The following is an 18,947-nucleotide window of genomic DNA, read 5'->3' as shown; positions in this document are numbered from 1 at the left end:
ACCAACAAAACTCTAAGTAACACCAAAGATGAACTGAAGGCAAGGATTATGGCAACATTCACCAACTTAATTAAAGAGACCATCCAGAAGAGTTGCAGGAGATTCCAAAGTCATCTGGAGGCTGTGGTTGAAGCCAATGGCGATTTTATTGAATAAATTTACTCTTTAGTATTTCAAGATATTTTTATGTAATTTTGGTAAACATATCTGTTAAAATAAGATGTCAGTGTTATTTTCATTTTTGCGTAACATAGACGACAATATATTCATCGCACTCTGTATATCATTAGATAATATTCTAAGTATAATTAAATTGATTCATTTTCTTTCTTTCTACTTACCATCTTTTTGGGCATCTAAGTCAACGTAGTATGTAACATAAACATTCAAACATTGTCACAATCTTTCCAAATCCTGCTGCATTTCACATAGAAGTTTTGGTCCTTGGCTTACGGTTTTTTTGCTAAATTTTAGTCTGAAAAATTCAACTCATATGCTTGAATATACAGTAAATTTCTGAAATATGGAATTGTATTTAAGAAAAACAGCACTAAATACATTAGTAGAAAATATTTGATGTTTTATTTACAATTAATTATTTTCAAGTAATAAAAATACAGTTTCTATTTTTTCTCCCCTTCTTTCTGTTTTGCAGACCTGGCAAATTGCTGGAAATAAGTTAAGGATTATTTTACATTGAAAAAGAAATTAAATGCATCAAAAATCACGTCAATTTGCTTTGCTTTCCAAAATACACCAAACTCAGACAATGCCTTCTCTCTTCATTATCAAATGACGCTTACCATTTTTTATGGCATATAACACATACTTATTTTTTTTTTAAAGTTTCAAACAAATTACCCAGTGTCCAATATGCTAATTTGGGCCTATATTACATGCTTTAATTCTTTAGCATACAGATTACTCTATCTAAATGTAATACGTATTTATTCTCATTATTTTTTTAATGAATCATGCATTATTTTGAAGCTTTGAGATTTTGATGAAGTAATTGTATATTTTTAGAATGACATTGCGGGGTGGGTGTGAGAGGTCAGATTTTGATAGCTTGAATGTAAAACAGGTAGTTTATTTAGGCCAGATATGGCTAGTTTAAATGCACTAAGAATTGTTTCTCTCTAAATATGCTGAAATTAGAATGTGTCTAATATCCCCATGTGTGTTTTTATACCATCAAATGCAGTAGATATGAGAATAGACCAGTATTTCTTAATTTAAGAGTATATTGTAGATCAAACAAAAAATTACTGACATAGCTGAGAATATTAAAAAAATTGTTAGAAGTAAAAAATTTAGAAAAAAAAAAAAAAATCACAGAAAAAAAACTACTACTTACCTTGTTTTATCAATCATACTTCATTTCCATCCTTTTAACGTCCACTTTTTCATGCTTGCAGAATTTATTGAAGCAGATTTTCTCTAAAGATTTTGTTTGGGGACAAGTATAGGTTAGCAACAGGAAGAGCATCCAGCTGCAGAAAAATCTGCTTCAACAAATTCTGTCAGACCCATGAAAGTATGGAAAAGGTGGACATTAAAAATTATTATTGAGAGAGCAGCAAATGCTATCAAAGTGACACTGGGGTACAAATATATGAAGCCCATAATACCCATCATGACCACCCATGATAAGAGTTGTTATTATTAGTATTATTCAGTAACCTTATTTTTATCATATGCTTTCACTTCACTACCGAGCACAGCTCTGTATGCCTTGGGTATGTGCTGTGGTTTGTTGTGCTCTTATTTTTACTGTATTGAAAGTGTTTTACGTAGGATGGGTGCAATGCCTAGTAGTGCTATGTCCTGGTGTTTTTGTTATGTATTTGTCTGAATATTTTTTTATCATTTCTAATGTGTCTATTATTATTATTATTATTGTCATTATTATTATCATCATCATCATCATGAAAAGGATACTACTACCATAGGTCTGTTGTAGAGAACAAAGCCATTAGTGTCTTCCAAGGCTACTTTGGCTACTTTTTCATTTGGAAGAGTAATAAAGGCCTGCCCTCGAATCCGTCCTTCTTGCATGAGTCTGATGTAAAACCTGAAATCAATTGAGATGTAAAGTTTGCGATCAAATGAAATATCTAAGGTTTCAGTGAGTACATAGCAGACAATCCACAAAGATAAATTCCATCCTAATCATTTGATTCTTTTTTACCATTCACTAAATTCTTTCAAACATAACATCTCAGTTCTCGCCTCTTTTATTGTCTCCATAATAGGTTCTGCTCTCCAAGACTTTCTGGTTACATTCCACCTCTCTCATTTCAACAACCAACATCTTTTTATCTTCTTGTTTTACTTGTTTCAATCATTAGACCGTGGCCATACTGGGGTACCGCCTCAAACTTTTAGTTGAATGAATCAACTCCAGTGCTTATTTTTTTCTTTAAAGCCTGGTACTTGTTCTGTTGGTCTCTTTTGCTAAACTGCTAAGTTAGAGGGATGTAAACACACCAACACTAGTTGTCAAGCAGTGGTGGGAGACAGACACAGACACACACACATAAACATATATATATCAGTTTCTATCGACCAAATCTATCACAATGCCTAGGGCTATACTAGAAGACACTTGCCCAAGGAGCCATGCAGAGAAGCTGAAACTAAAACCATATCTCCCCCCCCCCTCTCTTTTGATGCTGTATAAGCGAGTGAGATTACAACCCTCCCCACCGAACAGGACACCAGTCCATCACAGGGTTAACCTCCTGGCTATTGCAAGATTTCTCATTTACAGCCGAGTGGACTGGAGCAACATGAAATGAAGTGTTCTACTCAAAATTACAATGGACTGCCTGGTCCAAGAATTGAAACCACACTCTTACGATTATGTTTAATACTTGACCTATTTGGTCTCATTGTTAATTTCAGTAGAATAAACTAGAGCGAGAGAACATGTTAAGAATTAAGGATTCAGTTTTAGACAATTATTTCAGTAATACTTACATGTTCCTTTCATCTTCATTTTTGGAATTGATGTAGAAACCAAATATCTTCCACAAGTCCTGAAAGAGAGAAAAGAAATGGTTTTGTTATTTTATTCATCATCGTCATCATCACCATCATCATCATCATTCAATGTCCACTTTTCCATGCTTGTATTGGTCAAACAAAGTTTATTGAAGCAGAGTTTTTTTTTTACAGCTGGATGCTCTTCCTGTCACCAACCCTTACCTGTCTCTAAACAAAGTGTTATTTTTCCATAGCTAGACATCTTATTCACAGAAGACAGGACACAAACAACCTTGCTTGTATGATGATCATGTTCTGCTCATTTACAACCATCAGGTGATGTCTAGACAAGGGTACACACATGCATATGCCAGGCTTCTTTCAGTTTCTATCAAGCATATTCACTCACAAGACATTGGTCAGCCCAGGGTTACAGAAGAGCACATTTGTTCAAGATGCTGTGCAGTGGGACTGAACCTAAAAACACGTGGTTGCAAAGCATGCTTCTTAACCACACAGTCATGCTTGCACCTAAATATATTTCTATCAAAAAAAAAAAAAAAAAAAGAAATGTAATACTCAATACACAAACTTTTACTTATATTAATACTGGCAAAGGGAAAAACAAAATAAAAGAAAATATAGAAATAAAATAAAAGAAAATATAGAGATAAAATATAGAAATATAGAAATAAAAGAAAATATAGAAATAGTAAACTTACATCCTCAGTGACATGTCTGGAAAGATTTTTTATATAAAGTCGACTTGATGGTTCACCAGGTTGATAGTTTTTGAAGACTGACAGTTCTTTCATTTCTATAATTAAAATAATTAAATATCAAAATGGTGTGTTATAATACTATTCCACAAATGCAAACAGCCATACCAACAATCCAACATACCCCCATCATCAGCTGCCCCACAGATATCATTATGGTTTTGACATCTGGGCAGTATCATTCAATCTGGTGGTGTCCACAGCACTAAAATAAGTGTTGTTTGGGAACAAACATACCAAAGAAACCACAACTTTCAAATACACTGACTCTATGTACAACAGTGTCAGTAAATAAATTCCATAAGTAAATCTATAATCAACCCCAAAATATGTAACTAAACAGCGACCAATCCTTTAAGTCATACAAAAAATATTCCCTATTTTAGTCTGTGGGTGGTGTATGTTTGGTTGAGAGCATGTGTATATTTATTTCATTACCGACAACCATTGATCTGTGATATCAAAAAAAGCCTATTTTATTGATAACTGTTTCTCTTTATGGTCTTCCACAGTTTCAAGTTGGCAAACAGCTTTGGGTCCCGCTCTTCTCATCTTTGTTTTAGTATCCACTTTTCCATGAATGCATGGATCAGATGGAGTTTATTGAGGCAGATTTTCTACAGTTGGATCCCCCTTCCTGCCACCAATCCTCACCTGTGTCCAAACAAAGTAATATTTCGTTTATGGCCAAACATATGTTTGCAGAAAATTGGAAATGAATGACAGTGACACTTATTTACAACAGTCACACAATATCAAGACAAGAGCACCCACTACACTCTCAAAGTGGTTGGCACTAGATTTCATGTTTTGAGTTACAAGTTATCAAAGACAAAACTGTTTGGCTGTCTTTTATGGAATGAATTCAATGAATTGACTATATAGACTGTATGACGCATGCGTACGAACAACCATGCTACATGGCAGTGAAACATGGGCTGTAACTGCTGAGGACATACGTAAGCTCGCAAGGAATGAAGCCAGTATGCTCCGTTGGATGTGTAATGTCAATGTGAATACCCGTCAGAGTGTAAGTATCTTGAGAGAAAAGCTGAACATTAGAAGCATCAGTTGTGGCGTGCAAGAGAGACGATTGCGCTGGTATGGACATGTGGTGAGAATGGAGGAGGATAGCTGCGTGAAAAAGTGCCACACCCTAACAGTTGAGGGAACCCGTGGAAGAGGTAGGCCCAGGAAGACCTGGGCTGAGGTGGTGAGGCAAGACCTTCGTACATTGGGCCTCACCGAGGCGATGACTACGGACCGAGACCTTTGGAAATGGGCTGTGCGTGAGAAGACCCGGCAAGCCAAGTAAGATCGTTGCCAGTGCCCCTGGACTGGTTCTTGTGCGGGTGGCACATGAGATGCACCATTTTGAGCGTGGCCGTTGCCAGTACCGCCTGACTGGCTCCTGTAGGATTTTCGAGCGAGATCGTTGCCAGTGCCCCTGGACTGGCTTGTGCGGGTGGCACATAAAAGACACCATTTCGAGCGTGGCCGTTTTCGTGCGGGTGACACGTAAAAGCACCCACTACACTCTCTGAGTGGTTGGCGTTAGGAAGGGCATCCAGCTGTAGAAACTCTGCCAAATCAGACTGGAGCCTGGTGTTGCCATCCGGTTTCACCAGTCCTCAGTCAAATCGTCCAACCCATGCTAGCATGGAAAGCGGACGTTAAACGATGATGATGATGATGATGATAAAAAAAAAATGACTAAATCTGTTATGAGACACCAAAAACCCTTACCTTTCGATGATATCCTTCCTTGTCGGAGTTTCTCAGTTGATACAAACTGAATGTTTTTGAATTTATCATCTTCTACCTCTTCTACAGGTAAATTCGGCTGAAAATAAAAAATACAGGTATCTAAGGTAAAAGGAAAAAAAAGCTAAAATGTTTCTATATATTTATATAGATAATCATCATCATCATGGGTCAGACAGAATTTACTGCGAGCTGGCAGAATTGTTAGCACATCGGGCAAAATGTTTAGCAGTATTTCGTCTGCCGTTACATTCTGAGTTCAAATTCTGCCAAGGTCAACTTTGCCTTTCATCCTTTCGGGGTCAATTAAATAAGTACCAGTTACGCACTGGGGTCGATATAATCGACTTAATCCGTTTGTCTGTCTTTGTTTGTCCCCTCTGTGTGTAGCCCCTTGTGGGCAGTAAAGAAATAAGGATTTACTGATGCAGATTTTCTATGGCTGGATGCCTTTGCTGTTACCAACCACTCCAAGAGTGTAATGGGTGCATTTTATGTGCCATTTACATCAGTGCTTCTCAAACTATCTGATGTGGCATATTGGCAGTTCTTTTTTTTACCAATGTGCCAGTTGACTGGTAATATTTCTTAGTAATATCAATTTACACCAGAAACAATATATAAACACCTTCCATGCTGCAATAGTTTTTGTTTCAGCACATGATCTCAGATCAAGTCACGTACTATGCAAGTACATCTCCATAACATGTAATGAATATAATAAAAGTTGACAATTTTTTTTATCTTATATCCATTTTGTAAACAATATCACATAAGCTGATGAGTTGCTTACTGCAGTGCATAAGGCAAAATTATTAAAATTCTGCTATCGTTTCTTTCTTTTCTGGAAGCTTGCCACGTACTGGCAGCTGATGGCTCACAAACCGGCACCGGTCCACAGACCACCATTTTGAGTAGCACTAATTTACATGACACTAGCAACGGCCATAACTACAATTTCATTCGCCTTGATGAAGCACAGCATATCACCAAAGGTCTCGGTCATAGGCTCATTTCAGTTTCTGTCTATAAGGGTTTTGGTTGGCCTGGAGCTCTAGTAAAAGACACTTGCTCAAGATGCCATCAGGTGGAACTGAACCCAAAACCATGTGGTTAGGAAGCAAACTTCTGAACCACACATCTATACCTGCACCTAAATAATAATATATTTTCAAAAGGTTCAAAAGAGCCAGAATTTACATCTCTACTCATGTAATTATTTCTAAATGTATCAAATCATTTCATAATGTCGATAATGCGAAAGTATTAAACCAATCAAAAGTCTGTAGAAACAGGCGGTGAAACACTGCTGTGGGCATTGCAATGCCTTTGAGGAAAGGGGTTAACTCCACTGTCTCCATTTGCATCCCTTGTTTCTTTATTATAGCAATTGTCATTGGTCCAACATATGCAAATCTATAAAATAATTTCGGTCCAAATATAACAGGGAAAAACTATTGATGAGGAAAGTAGCTCATAAAAAGGGCCCATGCTGGCACCACATACAAAATACCCAGTACACTCTGTAAAGTGGTTGGTATTAGGAAGGGCATCTGGCCACAAAAGCCATGCTAAAGCACACAAATGGAGCCAGGTGCAGCCCTCCAGCTTGCCAGCCCCTGTAAAACCGTCCAAGTCATGCCAGCATACAAAACGGTCAGTAGATAATGACGATGATTATGGACTACAAAGAAATTGGTGATATGCAGAAACACAGATAACAAATGGCAGATAAAGAAAACAAATAGGCAAAAGAGAAAAAAAATAAGAATAAAAAATATGAAGAAGAATATTTACCTTTTCTAAAGGCGCAATCTTACCAAAACCTGAAGAATTTTGTTCCAGGTCTGCAGGTTCATTTGTTTTAAGTGTCTCTGATACAAAAGAAATAGAAATTTTATATAATGTAGCAAAATGTAAATAAAAACATCAAAAACATGGAAATACAGGAAAGACATAGTAATAGAATTAATTAATGATAAAGTTGGATCATCAAAATCACAGACTCTAAGAATATTACATCTTTAAGCTTTCTAACCATTTGGCCTTGGGATTCACTCGCACTGTGTGGCACCTTGGGCAAGTGTCTTCTACTATAGCCCCAGGCTGATGAAAGTCTTGTGAATGGGTTCGGTAGATGGAAACCGAAAGAAGCCTGCTGTGTGTGTGAGTGCATGAGTATATCCTTGTCTCGGCATCATGTGATGGTTGTTAATTAGCCTCTCTATCAAACAAGTGATGTTGTCCATGGAAAACATTTCTGGCCACGGATAAATACTACCTTACTTGGAAACCAGTGGAAGTTGGTAACAGGGAAGGGCATTTGGCCATAGAAAATGAGCCTCAACAAATTCCGTCTGACCCATGCCAGCAATTAAAAGTGGACATTAAATGATGATGGAAGTTGCCATATGCAAGCTGGTTTAGCTCCTCTGTGTCATCATCACCGTTTAATGCACACCTTTCATTTTGGCATGGGCTGGATGGATTGGCAGGATCAGACAAGCTGAAGGATTGCATCATGTTCCAGTTGTCTTCTTTGACATTGTTTCTAAAATTCAACATTGTTCCTAATTCCAGCCATTTTACAGAGCTGACTGAGTGTTTTTTTTACCATGACACCAGGGCTAATGAGTCCCTTTAACTGAATGAGAATGTAATAGAGAGAGAGAAGCAGTTTTATGTTAGGTGTTGAGAAGTTAAAGTATGATAAAAGAGAGAAAGTTTATTGGTTGCAGAGACGAATCACAGCAACCCTGCAAGACAGTGAGCTGATGGAATCATTACTGAACCAGGCAAAAAAGGAATGAAGATCAATGGACAGAAAGCAGTCTTGTAATTTACTTTGTCTTTGGTGACAATGAAGCCTTGTAAAAGAAGGTCAAGCAACATTATGTCTACCTGTATCCATATTTATTGTTAAGTCTCCAGATGGTTCTTCAACAGCAACTGTGTCAGGTAACTTGATGGAGATTTTCTTTGATTGTAGATTTGCCTGGTCAAAAACATCACGAGCAGAATACGCAGGTAGGGTTGAAGGTAATTTAATAGATTCTGTCATACTCTGCTTCAAAGCATTCCAGTCTTGTTTTAGCTTCTTCCTCTTCTTTAGAACTCGCTTTCTTGAGGGCTCCACCGCATGAGTTAGTCTGTAAAGAAACAACCGGAAAGACGTTGCAAAACTGGTTTCATACCATTGTAATAGTCAACTATTTAATTCAATAGAGTTATAGAAATAGCTACAATAGATATGGGTCTAGTAAAGACATGAAGAAATTAAAAGAATAATTATTGCTAAAACTGTACTTCATAATGATGTAAAGCAAGAATTTGCTTACATAAGCATTTCAGGCATGGAACTACGAGGATATGCAAGGGTGTTTGTACATGTATAAGGTATGATAAAATATACAAGTAGGCTATGAGTAAATCATCATCATCATCATCATCATCATTATTTAACATCTGTTGCCCATGCTGGCATGGGTTGGACGGTTTGACTGGGCTGGCATACTGGAAGGCTGCGCTAGACTCCAGTCTGGTTTGGCAAAGCTTTCTATGGCTGGACACCCTTCCTAACGCCAACCACATTGAGAGTGTAATGGGTGCTTTTATGTACCACCGGCACAGGTGCCATTTGTGTGACACCAGGGTGCGTCTATGTGCTACCAGCATAGGTGCCAGTTTGCTTGACACCAGTATCTGCCACAACTGCGATTTTGCTCGGCTTATTGGGTCTTCTTTTTAAGCACAACATAATGCCAAAGGTCTCGGTCATTGCCTCCGTGAAGCTCAACACTCAAAAGGAGCTCAGCCACTTTGCCTCTGTGAGGCCATAAAAAGGAAAAAAAGGGGCTGTTATGAAAACAAGTTGCTGATCCTTAACCCACAGTAAAGTACTTCAGGCCATCACCATCATCATTGTTTAATATCCGTTTTCCATGCTGGCATGGGTTGGACTTCATAAATTGAGAATACTGGAAGAATAAGCCAAAGACTAAGTACTCAGAGTAACGTAGACAAATAAAGGTTTATCAATTACTATACAACATAAATTGTTGATTTATTAAAATCGTCTCAGCCTCTATAGGGTAATTACCAAATTGCAATTAAGAGTAATTCCCGTGAGGAGGGGAAATAATCTCAAGAATCAAGATCTGTTCGAAGTCAATGTGCCACTAAGGACAAGGACAAGCTTGCTGTCTGGAGATAAGAGGACACCATGGACACATGTTTCTGGCTCAATGGACATCATCAGCATGACAGTTGTCCAACATTATCTTCAGTAGATGAAGGGACTTATACAAAAAGAACACATTTATGGCCTGGGTTTTTTACATGAATTAAACAAAATGAGTCATTAGAGTAAGATGGATAAGATGAACATTAAATAATAACAATGATGTGTTATATTGGAACAAAGCCACAATTTTACAGAGTTAATCATTTGTAGTTAATTCAAACTGATTGCCAGTACACGAGTAAAAAATAATTTTGTTGATCTTTCATGATGACGAACAACAATGACAACAATGACACTGAAGATGATAATGACAATAAAGACAACATCATCATCATCATTATCATCATCGTTTAACGTCCGCCTTCCATGCTAGCATGGGTTGGACGATTTGACTGAGAGGACTGGTGAAACCGGATGGCAACACCAGGCTCCAATCTAATTTGGCAGAGTTTCTACAGCTGGATGCCCTTCCTAACGCCAACCACTCAGAGAAATCATAATAAATAAAAAAGACCAAACCTTTGACCTTCAGAATCTGATTCTAACTCAGATTCTTCAGTTGTTGAAACTTCCATTTCTTCCATACTTAAATTATCTTTCTCTTGGGGTCCACTGTCATTTGGCTGAAAATCATAACATACAGCTGTAAAGTGTGTGATATTTATATTAAGTTAATTTTATAGTGCAAAACATTTTATATAAACTTGAGTTAATTATATCAAGTTAATTCCACCACTACTACTCCCACCTTACTCTGTTTACATGAACCGGTAAAGGCAGCCTTGTTTGACCTGCTAAATATAGCAGCCAAATTCCTTCAAATAAAGCTCTATTGTCTTAAAAAGGAAGAACACGCTCAAATGGTGTTTTTTACGTGCCACCTGCACAGGAGCCAGTCCAGCGGCACTGGCAACGATCTTGCAGAAGAGTAAAAAAGAAAGATACTACTGTTTTTGCAACAGTAATATTTCATGTTGAAGCAACGATAATATTTCATGTTGAATCAACGATCATTCATTCCTTATTGTAATAAGAAAGCAAAATGCTTTCAATTCTCTTCAGTATACAAGCATAAAGTGGCCACAATGTAATTCGAGTTGGCCAGGCCTGGTCTAATACATGTACATTGCAGAAACTCACACAACCAAATGTGCCAATACAAACACAAACAAACTTCAGAAAGATCTATTTTCCAGATTTTGTATTAAAACGATTTACAAAAGAATTTACTTACAATTGGTGGAGTTTGAGTAACACTTCCAAACGGTGCAGGAATATTCATTTTGTTCATTAAATGAAGGACCTGATGAAGAAAAGGTTAGTTTTCAGAGAAAATATCAATGGTGATCCTACTTATATCAGCATGAAAATAAAAGGGTACAAAATGAAAACCAATTCTTATGTCAAATATTCACAGAGTGGACAAAGAGATGAAGAGCAAGAATAAGATTTTGAACTACATTTCATACCTGGACATAGAATTTTGGACACGATGCCAAAGCATTGGCAATGTTGGTAAGAATCGATACAGTTGGTGGTGGGTAAATGTAACTGAGACGGGGGTTTGCACAGTACTGGATGCTGGAAAATAAAACATAAATATTTTACTTGTTTCTAGGGTTGGATTCAGTGTACAAGTTAGATAGATAGATAGATATCATCATCATCATCATTGTTTAATGTCTGCTTTCCATGCTGGCATGGGTTGGACAGTTTGACTGAGGACTGGCAAACCAGAAGGCTGCACCAGGCTCCAATCTGATCTGGCAAGGTTTCTACAGCTGGATGCCCTTCCTAACGTCAACCACTCTCAGAGTGTAGTGGGTGTTTTTATGTACCCCCGGCACGAGGGCCAGTCTGTTGGAGACAGTAGGAGACAGTTTTCCAAGGTGCCACATAGTGGGACTGAACCCAAGACCACATGGTTGGCAAGCAAGCTTCTCAACCACACAGCCAAGCATGTGCCTATTGTGATATATGCAATATACAAAACTTGAATTCGTAATAAACACAACAACCAACATCACAGATAAAATATTTCCCACAACCAATACACTGTGCCATATAAATGACAGCTTAAGGGCATCCAGTCGTAGAAGCCATACCAAAGCAGGAAATGGGACCTGGTGCAGCTCTTTAGCTCACCAGCCCCCGTCAAATGTCCAGCTCATGCCAGTATGGAAGATTGACATTAAATAATAATGATGATGATGATGATGAACATCTGTATAACAACACAACTTACCCCCATTTCAAATAGGCCTCATCGATGTGAGGTTTTGGTTCAAATCTCTTCTCTCTTGTTTCCTGTTTAGAATTCCTTTTGTCATCCTTCTGTGGTTTTCTGTCAAACAACAACACAAAAATTACCGTAATTAAAATACGTTTCTCATAAATAATTCTTCTCATTAGTTTTTGTTCTTTATTTTTTTTCAAATAAAAATAAAATGTTAATGGTGTATTTTAATACACATTGAAGAGATTAACACACTTATTCTAAGGAGCCTAATGACGAGTGGCAATGTGGTAAGAAGCTTGCTTTCCAACCACATGGTACCGGGTTCAGTCCCACTGCATGGCAACTTGGGCAAGTGTCTTCTACTATAGCCTCAGGCCAACCAAAGCCTTCTGAGTGGATTTGGTAGACAGAAACTGAAAGAAGCCAGTCATATATATCGATATATATATATATATATATATATATATATGTACATGTGTATGTGTGTGTTTGTCCTCCATCACTGCTTGACAACCAGTGTTGGTGTGTTCACATCCCCAAAACTTAGCAGTTCAGCAAAAGATACTGATAAAAATAAGTAGCCGGCTTAAAAATAAAAGTATTAGGGTCAATTCATTCGACTAAAATTCCTAAAAGGAAGCGTCCCAGCATGGCTGAAGTCAAATGACTGAATCAAGATAAAACATCCTTTCGCGTCTGTGCACTTAAGAAGCTTGCTTCCTAACCATGTGGTCTTAGGTTCAATTCCACTGCACAGCACCTTAAGCAAGTCTCTTCTGTTATAACCCCAGGATGACCAAAGCCTTGAGAATGGATTTGATAGATGTGAACTGAAAGAAGACCATCATATAGACATACGCACATGCACACACACGTGTGTGCATGTATATGTGTGTTTGTGTATATATACATGCACACACATACTGAGTGAAGTATAATCATTTGACTTAACAACTAATCATTTGTAGAGCAAAATGAAAAACAAAATCTCTTCCATGAGCAACATGGTCGCTCAACCTACTAGAAATAATAGTCAAATCTCTCTCAAATCAATACTTCACTATTCTAAAAATAGGAAGGACTCATAGGAGAGTGTAGTCCTGAGTATACAAAAAAGATGTGATAGTCATGATTTGAACATGTTTGATCATAAATCTGTTCAATTAGCGCTAGTCAATGACTTAACAACAAAAACAACACTTCCCTACTACTACTACCATTATAGAATATATTCCAGAGCATGCATATAGTTTCAATGTTAAATACCTCTCATTATCAATAAATTTTGGAAAGTGTTCCTGCTGGGATTTTCTGGAAAATTCTACAACAAGTTTCTTATCCAACACTTGCAATTGATGGAGTCTTTCTAAAGCCTGCAAGAATGAATGAATGAAACAATTTAACTACACCAGAATGTAAATATGAAATACTTCAAGACAAAACAACTTTCAATTTAAATGTTGAAACACAATTTCAAGAACAAAATTTGCTAAGCAGGTGCAAAACCCAGGTCCAAAATTCTTTTTCAGGTGGATGTTCAAAACGTTTTCAATGCCCCAACAAAATTTTAGGGGTTACTCTTGCACCCCCTGCATCTGATCCTATGTGTTTAAATGATACAGGCACAGGTGTGGCTATGTAGTTAAGAATCTTGTTTTTCAACCAGGATGAAAAGCAAAGTCAACCTCGGTGGAATTTGAACTCGGAGAGTAGCAATGAGCAAAATACCATTAAGCATTTCGTCCAGCATGCTAACGATTCAGCCAGCTCGCTGCTTTATGATGGATGATGGAAGGATGGCATAATAATGACATGCAGCATAGATGTAACAAATATCACATAAATGTGACAAATGTGACCGGGGAGAATGATATAGAAATGGCTTAAATGTGTATCATATCTGCTACAGAAAACAAATGTGATAAATATGAAATGCATTAGAATTGCAAAATGGGACTTAAGTGTTATTTCTTTACTACCCACAAGGGGCTACACACAGAGGGGACACACAAGGACAGACAAATGGATTAAGTCGATTATACCGACCCCAGTGCGTAACTGGTACTTATTTAATCGACCCCGAAAGGATGAAAGGCAAAGTCGACCTCGGCGTAATTTGAACTCAGAACGTGGCGGCAGACGAAATACCACCGGCGTGCTAACGTTTCTGCCACCTCGCCGCCTTTTTGGGACTTAAGTGTGACAAAAAACAAACATTAATTAACCTAAAATCATCATCATTTAATTGATAACATCAACAGTAACAAGATAAAATCTTGAGCTCAAAAGTATATAATTTGATACTTTAAACTTACATTTTTGGCAGCTTCTTCATCACTAAATGTTGCAAAGGCACAATGCTTCTAGAAAAACAAAAAAGCATAAATGTGTAAATATTTTTGAGTTTGGGAGGACAATGTAAAACTAAGATACAAGAAATATTGTATCTTAGTTAAGATACAAGATAATACTGAGAGAATTTTGTAATTGTAAAAAAGAGTCGGAATGGCCAACGAGATAAAATTGGACAACCAACACATGGGGTCATCAGATCATATCTGCTGCAAGAGTTTCATAGAATTCCTAGGTCACTGAAGTGGATGTCATCGACATAGATATACCATGTCCACCTCCCCTCCCGGTTGCTTTGGCGCTGATGGTGTTTCTCTGCGGATAGGCTTCATTGAGTTACAAAGGTAACTGGTACATTCATTGAGGAAAAATTAGAGTCCATGCAAGTCAGTGCTCTATTGATTTGCATGCAAAAAGCATGGAATGCTTTTAATTTTATGTTGATTTAGAGAAGTACAAATGGGTTCCAAATCTTCAAGATTAGGTACCTTTCAAAAAACAAAATGGTTTTCTATCCAGCTCAAGATTAACTCTACAAAGTATGCAGTGAATATTCAGTTTTGTGAGTTCCTGTAATACTTGAAAAATAAGGTAAGCACACTTACCTATCCACCCACTGGATCTGGCCAGTATGAATATAAAGCAGGTAGAATGTTTGAGCCAGACACAGCTGGTTTAAATAATGACTGGCTCTGAGGGTTCACCCAAGTAAAATAGGCACGAAAGGGGTTCACAGGTGACAAAATGGTTGAGAACAAGTGTAATACACGAAAAATGTAAAGGGGACACAATAAAATACCTTGTGGTATTTTGTCTGCTGCTGCTGCTTGCTGAGAACAACCCAGCTACATATGTAATGGCCTAGATAAGGCAACAGCTGAGCCTTTATACCAAGCTAACAACCTAGAAAAGAGAAATGGAAATAATTCAAGCACTCACCATTGAATTATCTAACACTTTAACTCTGATGGCTCCAAAATGAAAGAGCAAATTTTCTTTATCTTCATTGGTGAGCTGGGATGGTAAATGTCTTACCAGCAACGTACTGTTTATATCAGCCATTTCTTATGTGAAATAAGTTCTGAAAGTATATAGAGACAAAGTCTTTATTATTGTTTACAGTATTAAAAAGGGGGATGTGGATAGCCAAATAAAATTAAAAAGGGATGAGTTTTATTATATATTTTACATATTAACAATACGCAAACTAACCAAAAATAGAGAACACGAAAGAAATAATCCATTTCAAGGGGGATAATTCTCATGCTCGTAAAACAATATTTTATGTCAACCGCGTTTGATGACATAGAAGCCCTTTTTTTTCTGAAAAAAAAAAGGCCAAAAGAATTACCATGGATCCTATATACAAAGTTGGACCCATATCACATGCATTAATGCACTAAAATCTCTTTTTTTATTCATGAATATGCGCTGCGCCTAATGTGCCATCAGATAGGGTGTATTAATAATGTTAGAACATTTCATTTTAAACACTTACTCTTTTATATATATATATATATATATATATATATATATATATATATATACTTACAGCAGTGATGACGCTGGCGTTCGGTCATGTAAAAACAAATAATAAATGAGTATATGCATATATACGTACAGGTATGTGCATACCTACGTCTACCTGTATATATAGGTGCATATCTGGGTACAGGACATTGCAAAGAAAACGTAGACAAGAAAATAATAATAACCAGAGTACAGAAAACACACAATATATATATATATATATATATGACGGGCTTCTTTCAGTTTCCGTCTACCAAATCCACTCACAACGCTTTGGTCAGTCCGAGGCTATAGTAGAAGACACTTACCCAAGGTGCCACGCAGGTGGAACTGAACCTGGAACTATGAGGCTGGGAAGCAAGCTTCTTATATATATATATATATATATATATATATATATATATATATATATATATATATATATATATATATATATATATATATATATATATATATATATATATATATATATATATATATATATATATATATATATAGTTGAGCAGTATATTGCAGGCTATGTATGGCACACAACTGGGCAAGTGCTATTGACAGTTCCGCATTGACAATGGCAGTCAAATATCAAGAGCTGAAGACAAGAAATTTCTAGACCAGTGTTTCTTATTCTTATTGTTATTATCATCTAAGGCAACAAACAGACAGAATCATTAGCACACTGGGTGAAATGCTTAGTGGTATTTCATCTGTCACTATGTTCTGAGTTCAAATTCTGCTGAGGTCGACTTTGCCTTTCATCCTTTCGGGGTTGATAAACTAAGTACCAGTTGTGTACTGGGGTCGATGTAATCAACTTACTCTCTCCCCCAAAATTTCAGGCATATAATCTGTCTAAATGAAGGAACCTGGTGAATAGAGCTTGTCTTTTATTTATTACACGTCAGTATAACGTGTCGCAATACAAAATGTGGTTTTTGCTGTGGGTTACAGTGAAAAAGTTTGAAAAACGTTTGTATAACAAATAATTTGGACACTCCTTAAATACAGAGGTCCCGATGCTTCTACGTAACGATGTGTTTTTACATTGCACACTCGTTAGGGGTAGTTGTTAAGGTTAGGTTTAGTTAAGGTTATAGTTAGTTAAGGTTAGGGTTAGTTTTAGGGTTAGGTTTACGTAGATGCGTCGGGACCTCTGTATTTAAGTAGTACCATAATTTTTGCTGTGGTAATAAATAAAATAAAAATGAATTATTCTATTGAATAATCAGTTTTACATGTGTATAAAGCATGCTTGCTTACTTCAAGTAACTTTTTGATCAAATCAGAACGAGCAAACGTTAATCTTAAATTAGGTTTTACGTTTTGCTGTGTGGTTACGAAGCTCGCTTTGCAAACATATAATTTCGGGTTCAGCCCCACCGCGCGACACCTAGGGAAAGTGTCTTCTACTAAAGCCCCGAGCCGAACAACGTCTTGCGGGTGGATTTGGTAGACAGAAACTTTGAGGAAACTCCTCGTATGTATGTATATGCGTGTCTTTACATCTGTCCCCGCACTGCCCAGCAATCGATGTTGGTTTCTTTACTCAATGTAACTCGGCCGTTCGGCAAAAGCGACTGATAGAATAAGTGTCATCTCATCTCATCTTCGCCCACTTATTTCTAGGCGGGTCGTGGGGGAAGCACGCCTTCAACCGGGCCCTGCCAGAACCAACCATCTCTAATTGATCTGGTTACATCTCAAAGGTAGACCAATTGAGCTCGTGGTCTACCGCTGTATCAATCAGACCTGAAAAATAATTGCTGGGGTCGATTTATTCGACTAAATCTGTCAAGACAGTGCCCCAGCATGGCCACAGGCCAGTGACTGAAACAAGTAAAAGACAAGATAAAGATAAAGACGTAGATAAACTAACCTACCAATCTTTCTTAGAATCTACAAATAAATTAAATCTTTTGTTTGTCCAGCGACGGTCATTTAACAGCCATTTTGTATTACAAATAACAAGCGGCTGTTGGCAGACCATTATTTTACATTGACACTCAGTTAGGAGGAAAATAATTTTGTGTTTGTACAACAGTGAAGTGAAGTGACTTACCTTTGAAGTCTTAATCTGTATGGAGAATCGACAATTTGGGAGATTGTCTTTTACTATATAATTTTAAAAATTAATATGTTTCAGTTTAAGATATTAACCTTTTTTTAAATAAATTCATTGAACGGTGAATATATCTTTACACTTTGTAACAGCGAAATGTAATACAAAATATACTCATACCTTTTATACTGAGCTTGTTTCAGTCATTAGACTGTGGCCATACTGGGGTACCGCCTCGAGGAATTTTAGTCGAACGAATCGACTCCAGTACTTTTTTTTTAAAGCCTGGTACTTATTATATCGTGCTATTTTGTCGAACCACTATGTTACGAAGACGTAAAAACACCAACACCGGTTGTCAAGTGACGGTGGAGGACAACACAAACTCAGACACACACACACACACACACACACACGCGCGCATGACGGGCTTCTTTCAATTTCCCTCTACCAAATTCACTCACAATGCTTTAGTCAGCCCAAGGTTATAATAGCAAACACTTGCTCAAGGTGTCACGCAGTGGGACTGAACCCAGAACCATGTGGTTGGAAAGCAAACGTCTTACCACACAGCGAAGAAAATAGATTAATTTTAATTTTCTTGTTTCTCCTATGAATATTCTTTGCTTTTCCATATTTCGATTTGTTTAAAAATGTAAACATATACGAATGCACACACAGCAAAAACTATTTTAACAAAGGACTATGTGCAATATAATCAGACCATTTATTATTTTGGTTATGCTTTTGTTTTAAACCTATTTCATAAATCGTAAAGATAACAAGCAGTTATGAGTTGGAATGAGACGACAAGGCGCAGCTGTTTGGACGCTAATGATTTGGCATGGCTCACTGAACATTCAGTTCGTTTTAGTGACAGTACTTTTTCGCACTGGAGACAAACACACACACACACAACGCACACAGGCAGGCACGCGCAGAAATATACACATACAGATAGAAAGAGAGAGAGAGAAAAAGAGACAGACTGACAGA

General features: G+C 37.2%; 1 protein-coding gene across 4 annotated transcripts; it reads right to left on the bottom strand.

Annotated features, from left to right (window-relative positions):
* Nucleotides 1–559: 559 nt before the first annotated feature.
* On the bottom strand, nucleotides 560–18,315 carry LOC106871351 (RNA-binding region-containing protein 3). 4 transcript variants are annotated; one of them, XM_052970010.2, is made up of 15 exons: nucleotides 18,132–18,315; nucleotides 15,305–15,446; nucleotides 14,329–14,376; nucleotides 13,280–13,386; nucleotides 12,020–12,118; nucleotides 11,244–11,355; nucleotides 11,009–11,077; nucleotides 10,294–10,397; nucleotides 8,433–8,680; nucleotides 7,329–7,405; nucleotides 5,514–5,610; nucleotides 3,711–3,805; nucleotides 2,983–3,041; nucleotides 1,942–2,074; nucleotides 560–668 (listed from the first exon to the last, which is right to left on the bottom strand). In XM_052970010.2, the coding sequence occupies exons 2-15, from the start codon at nucleotides 15,425–15,427 to the stop codon at nucleotides 624–626; spliced, it is 1,416 nt and encodes a 471-aa protein (XP_052825970.1). In that variant the 5' UTR covers nucleotides 15,428–15,446; nucleotides 18,132–18,315; the 3' UTR covers nucleotides 560–623. The 4 variants fall into 4 exon arrangements, with proteins under 4 accessions (XP_052825970.1, XP_014773244.1, XP_014773243.1 ...); XM_014917758.3 differs by lacking the exon at nucleotides 18,132–18,315 and adding an exon at nucleotides 17,769–17,895; XM_014917757.3 differs by lacking the exon at nucleotides 18,132–18,315 and adding an exon at nucleotides 17,773–17,893.
* Between the last annotated feature and the right edge of the window lie 632 nt (nucleotides 18,316–18,947).

Source organism: Octopus bimaculoides, chromosome 8 (genome assembly GCF_046866305.1).
Source record: "Octopus bimaculoides isolate indiv1 chromosome 8, ASM4686630v1, whole genome shotgun sequence".
Taxonomy (NCBI): Eukaryota; Metazoa; Mollusca; class Cephalopoda; order Octopoda; family Octopodidae; genus Octopus; species Octopus bimaculoides.
The sequence above is the reverse complement of the archived record's forward strand: the minus strand, read 5'-3'. Positions and strand labels throughout refer to the sequence as shown.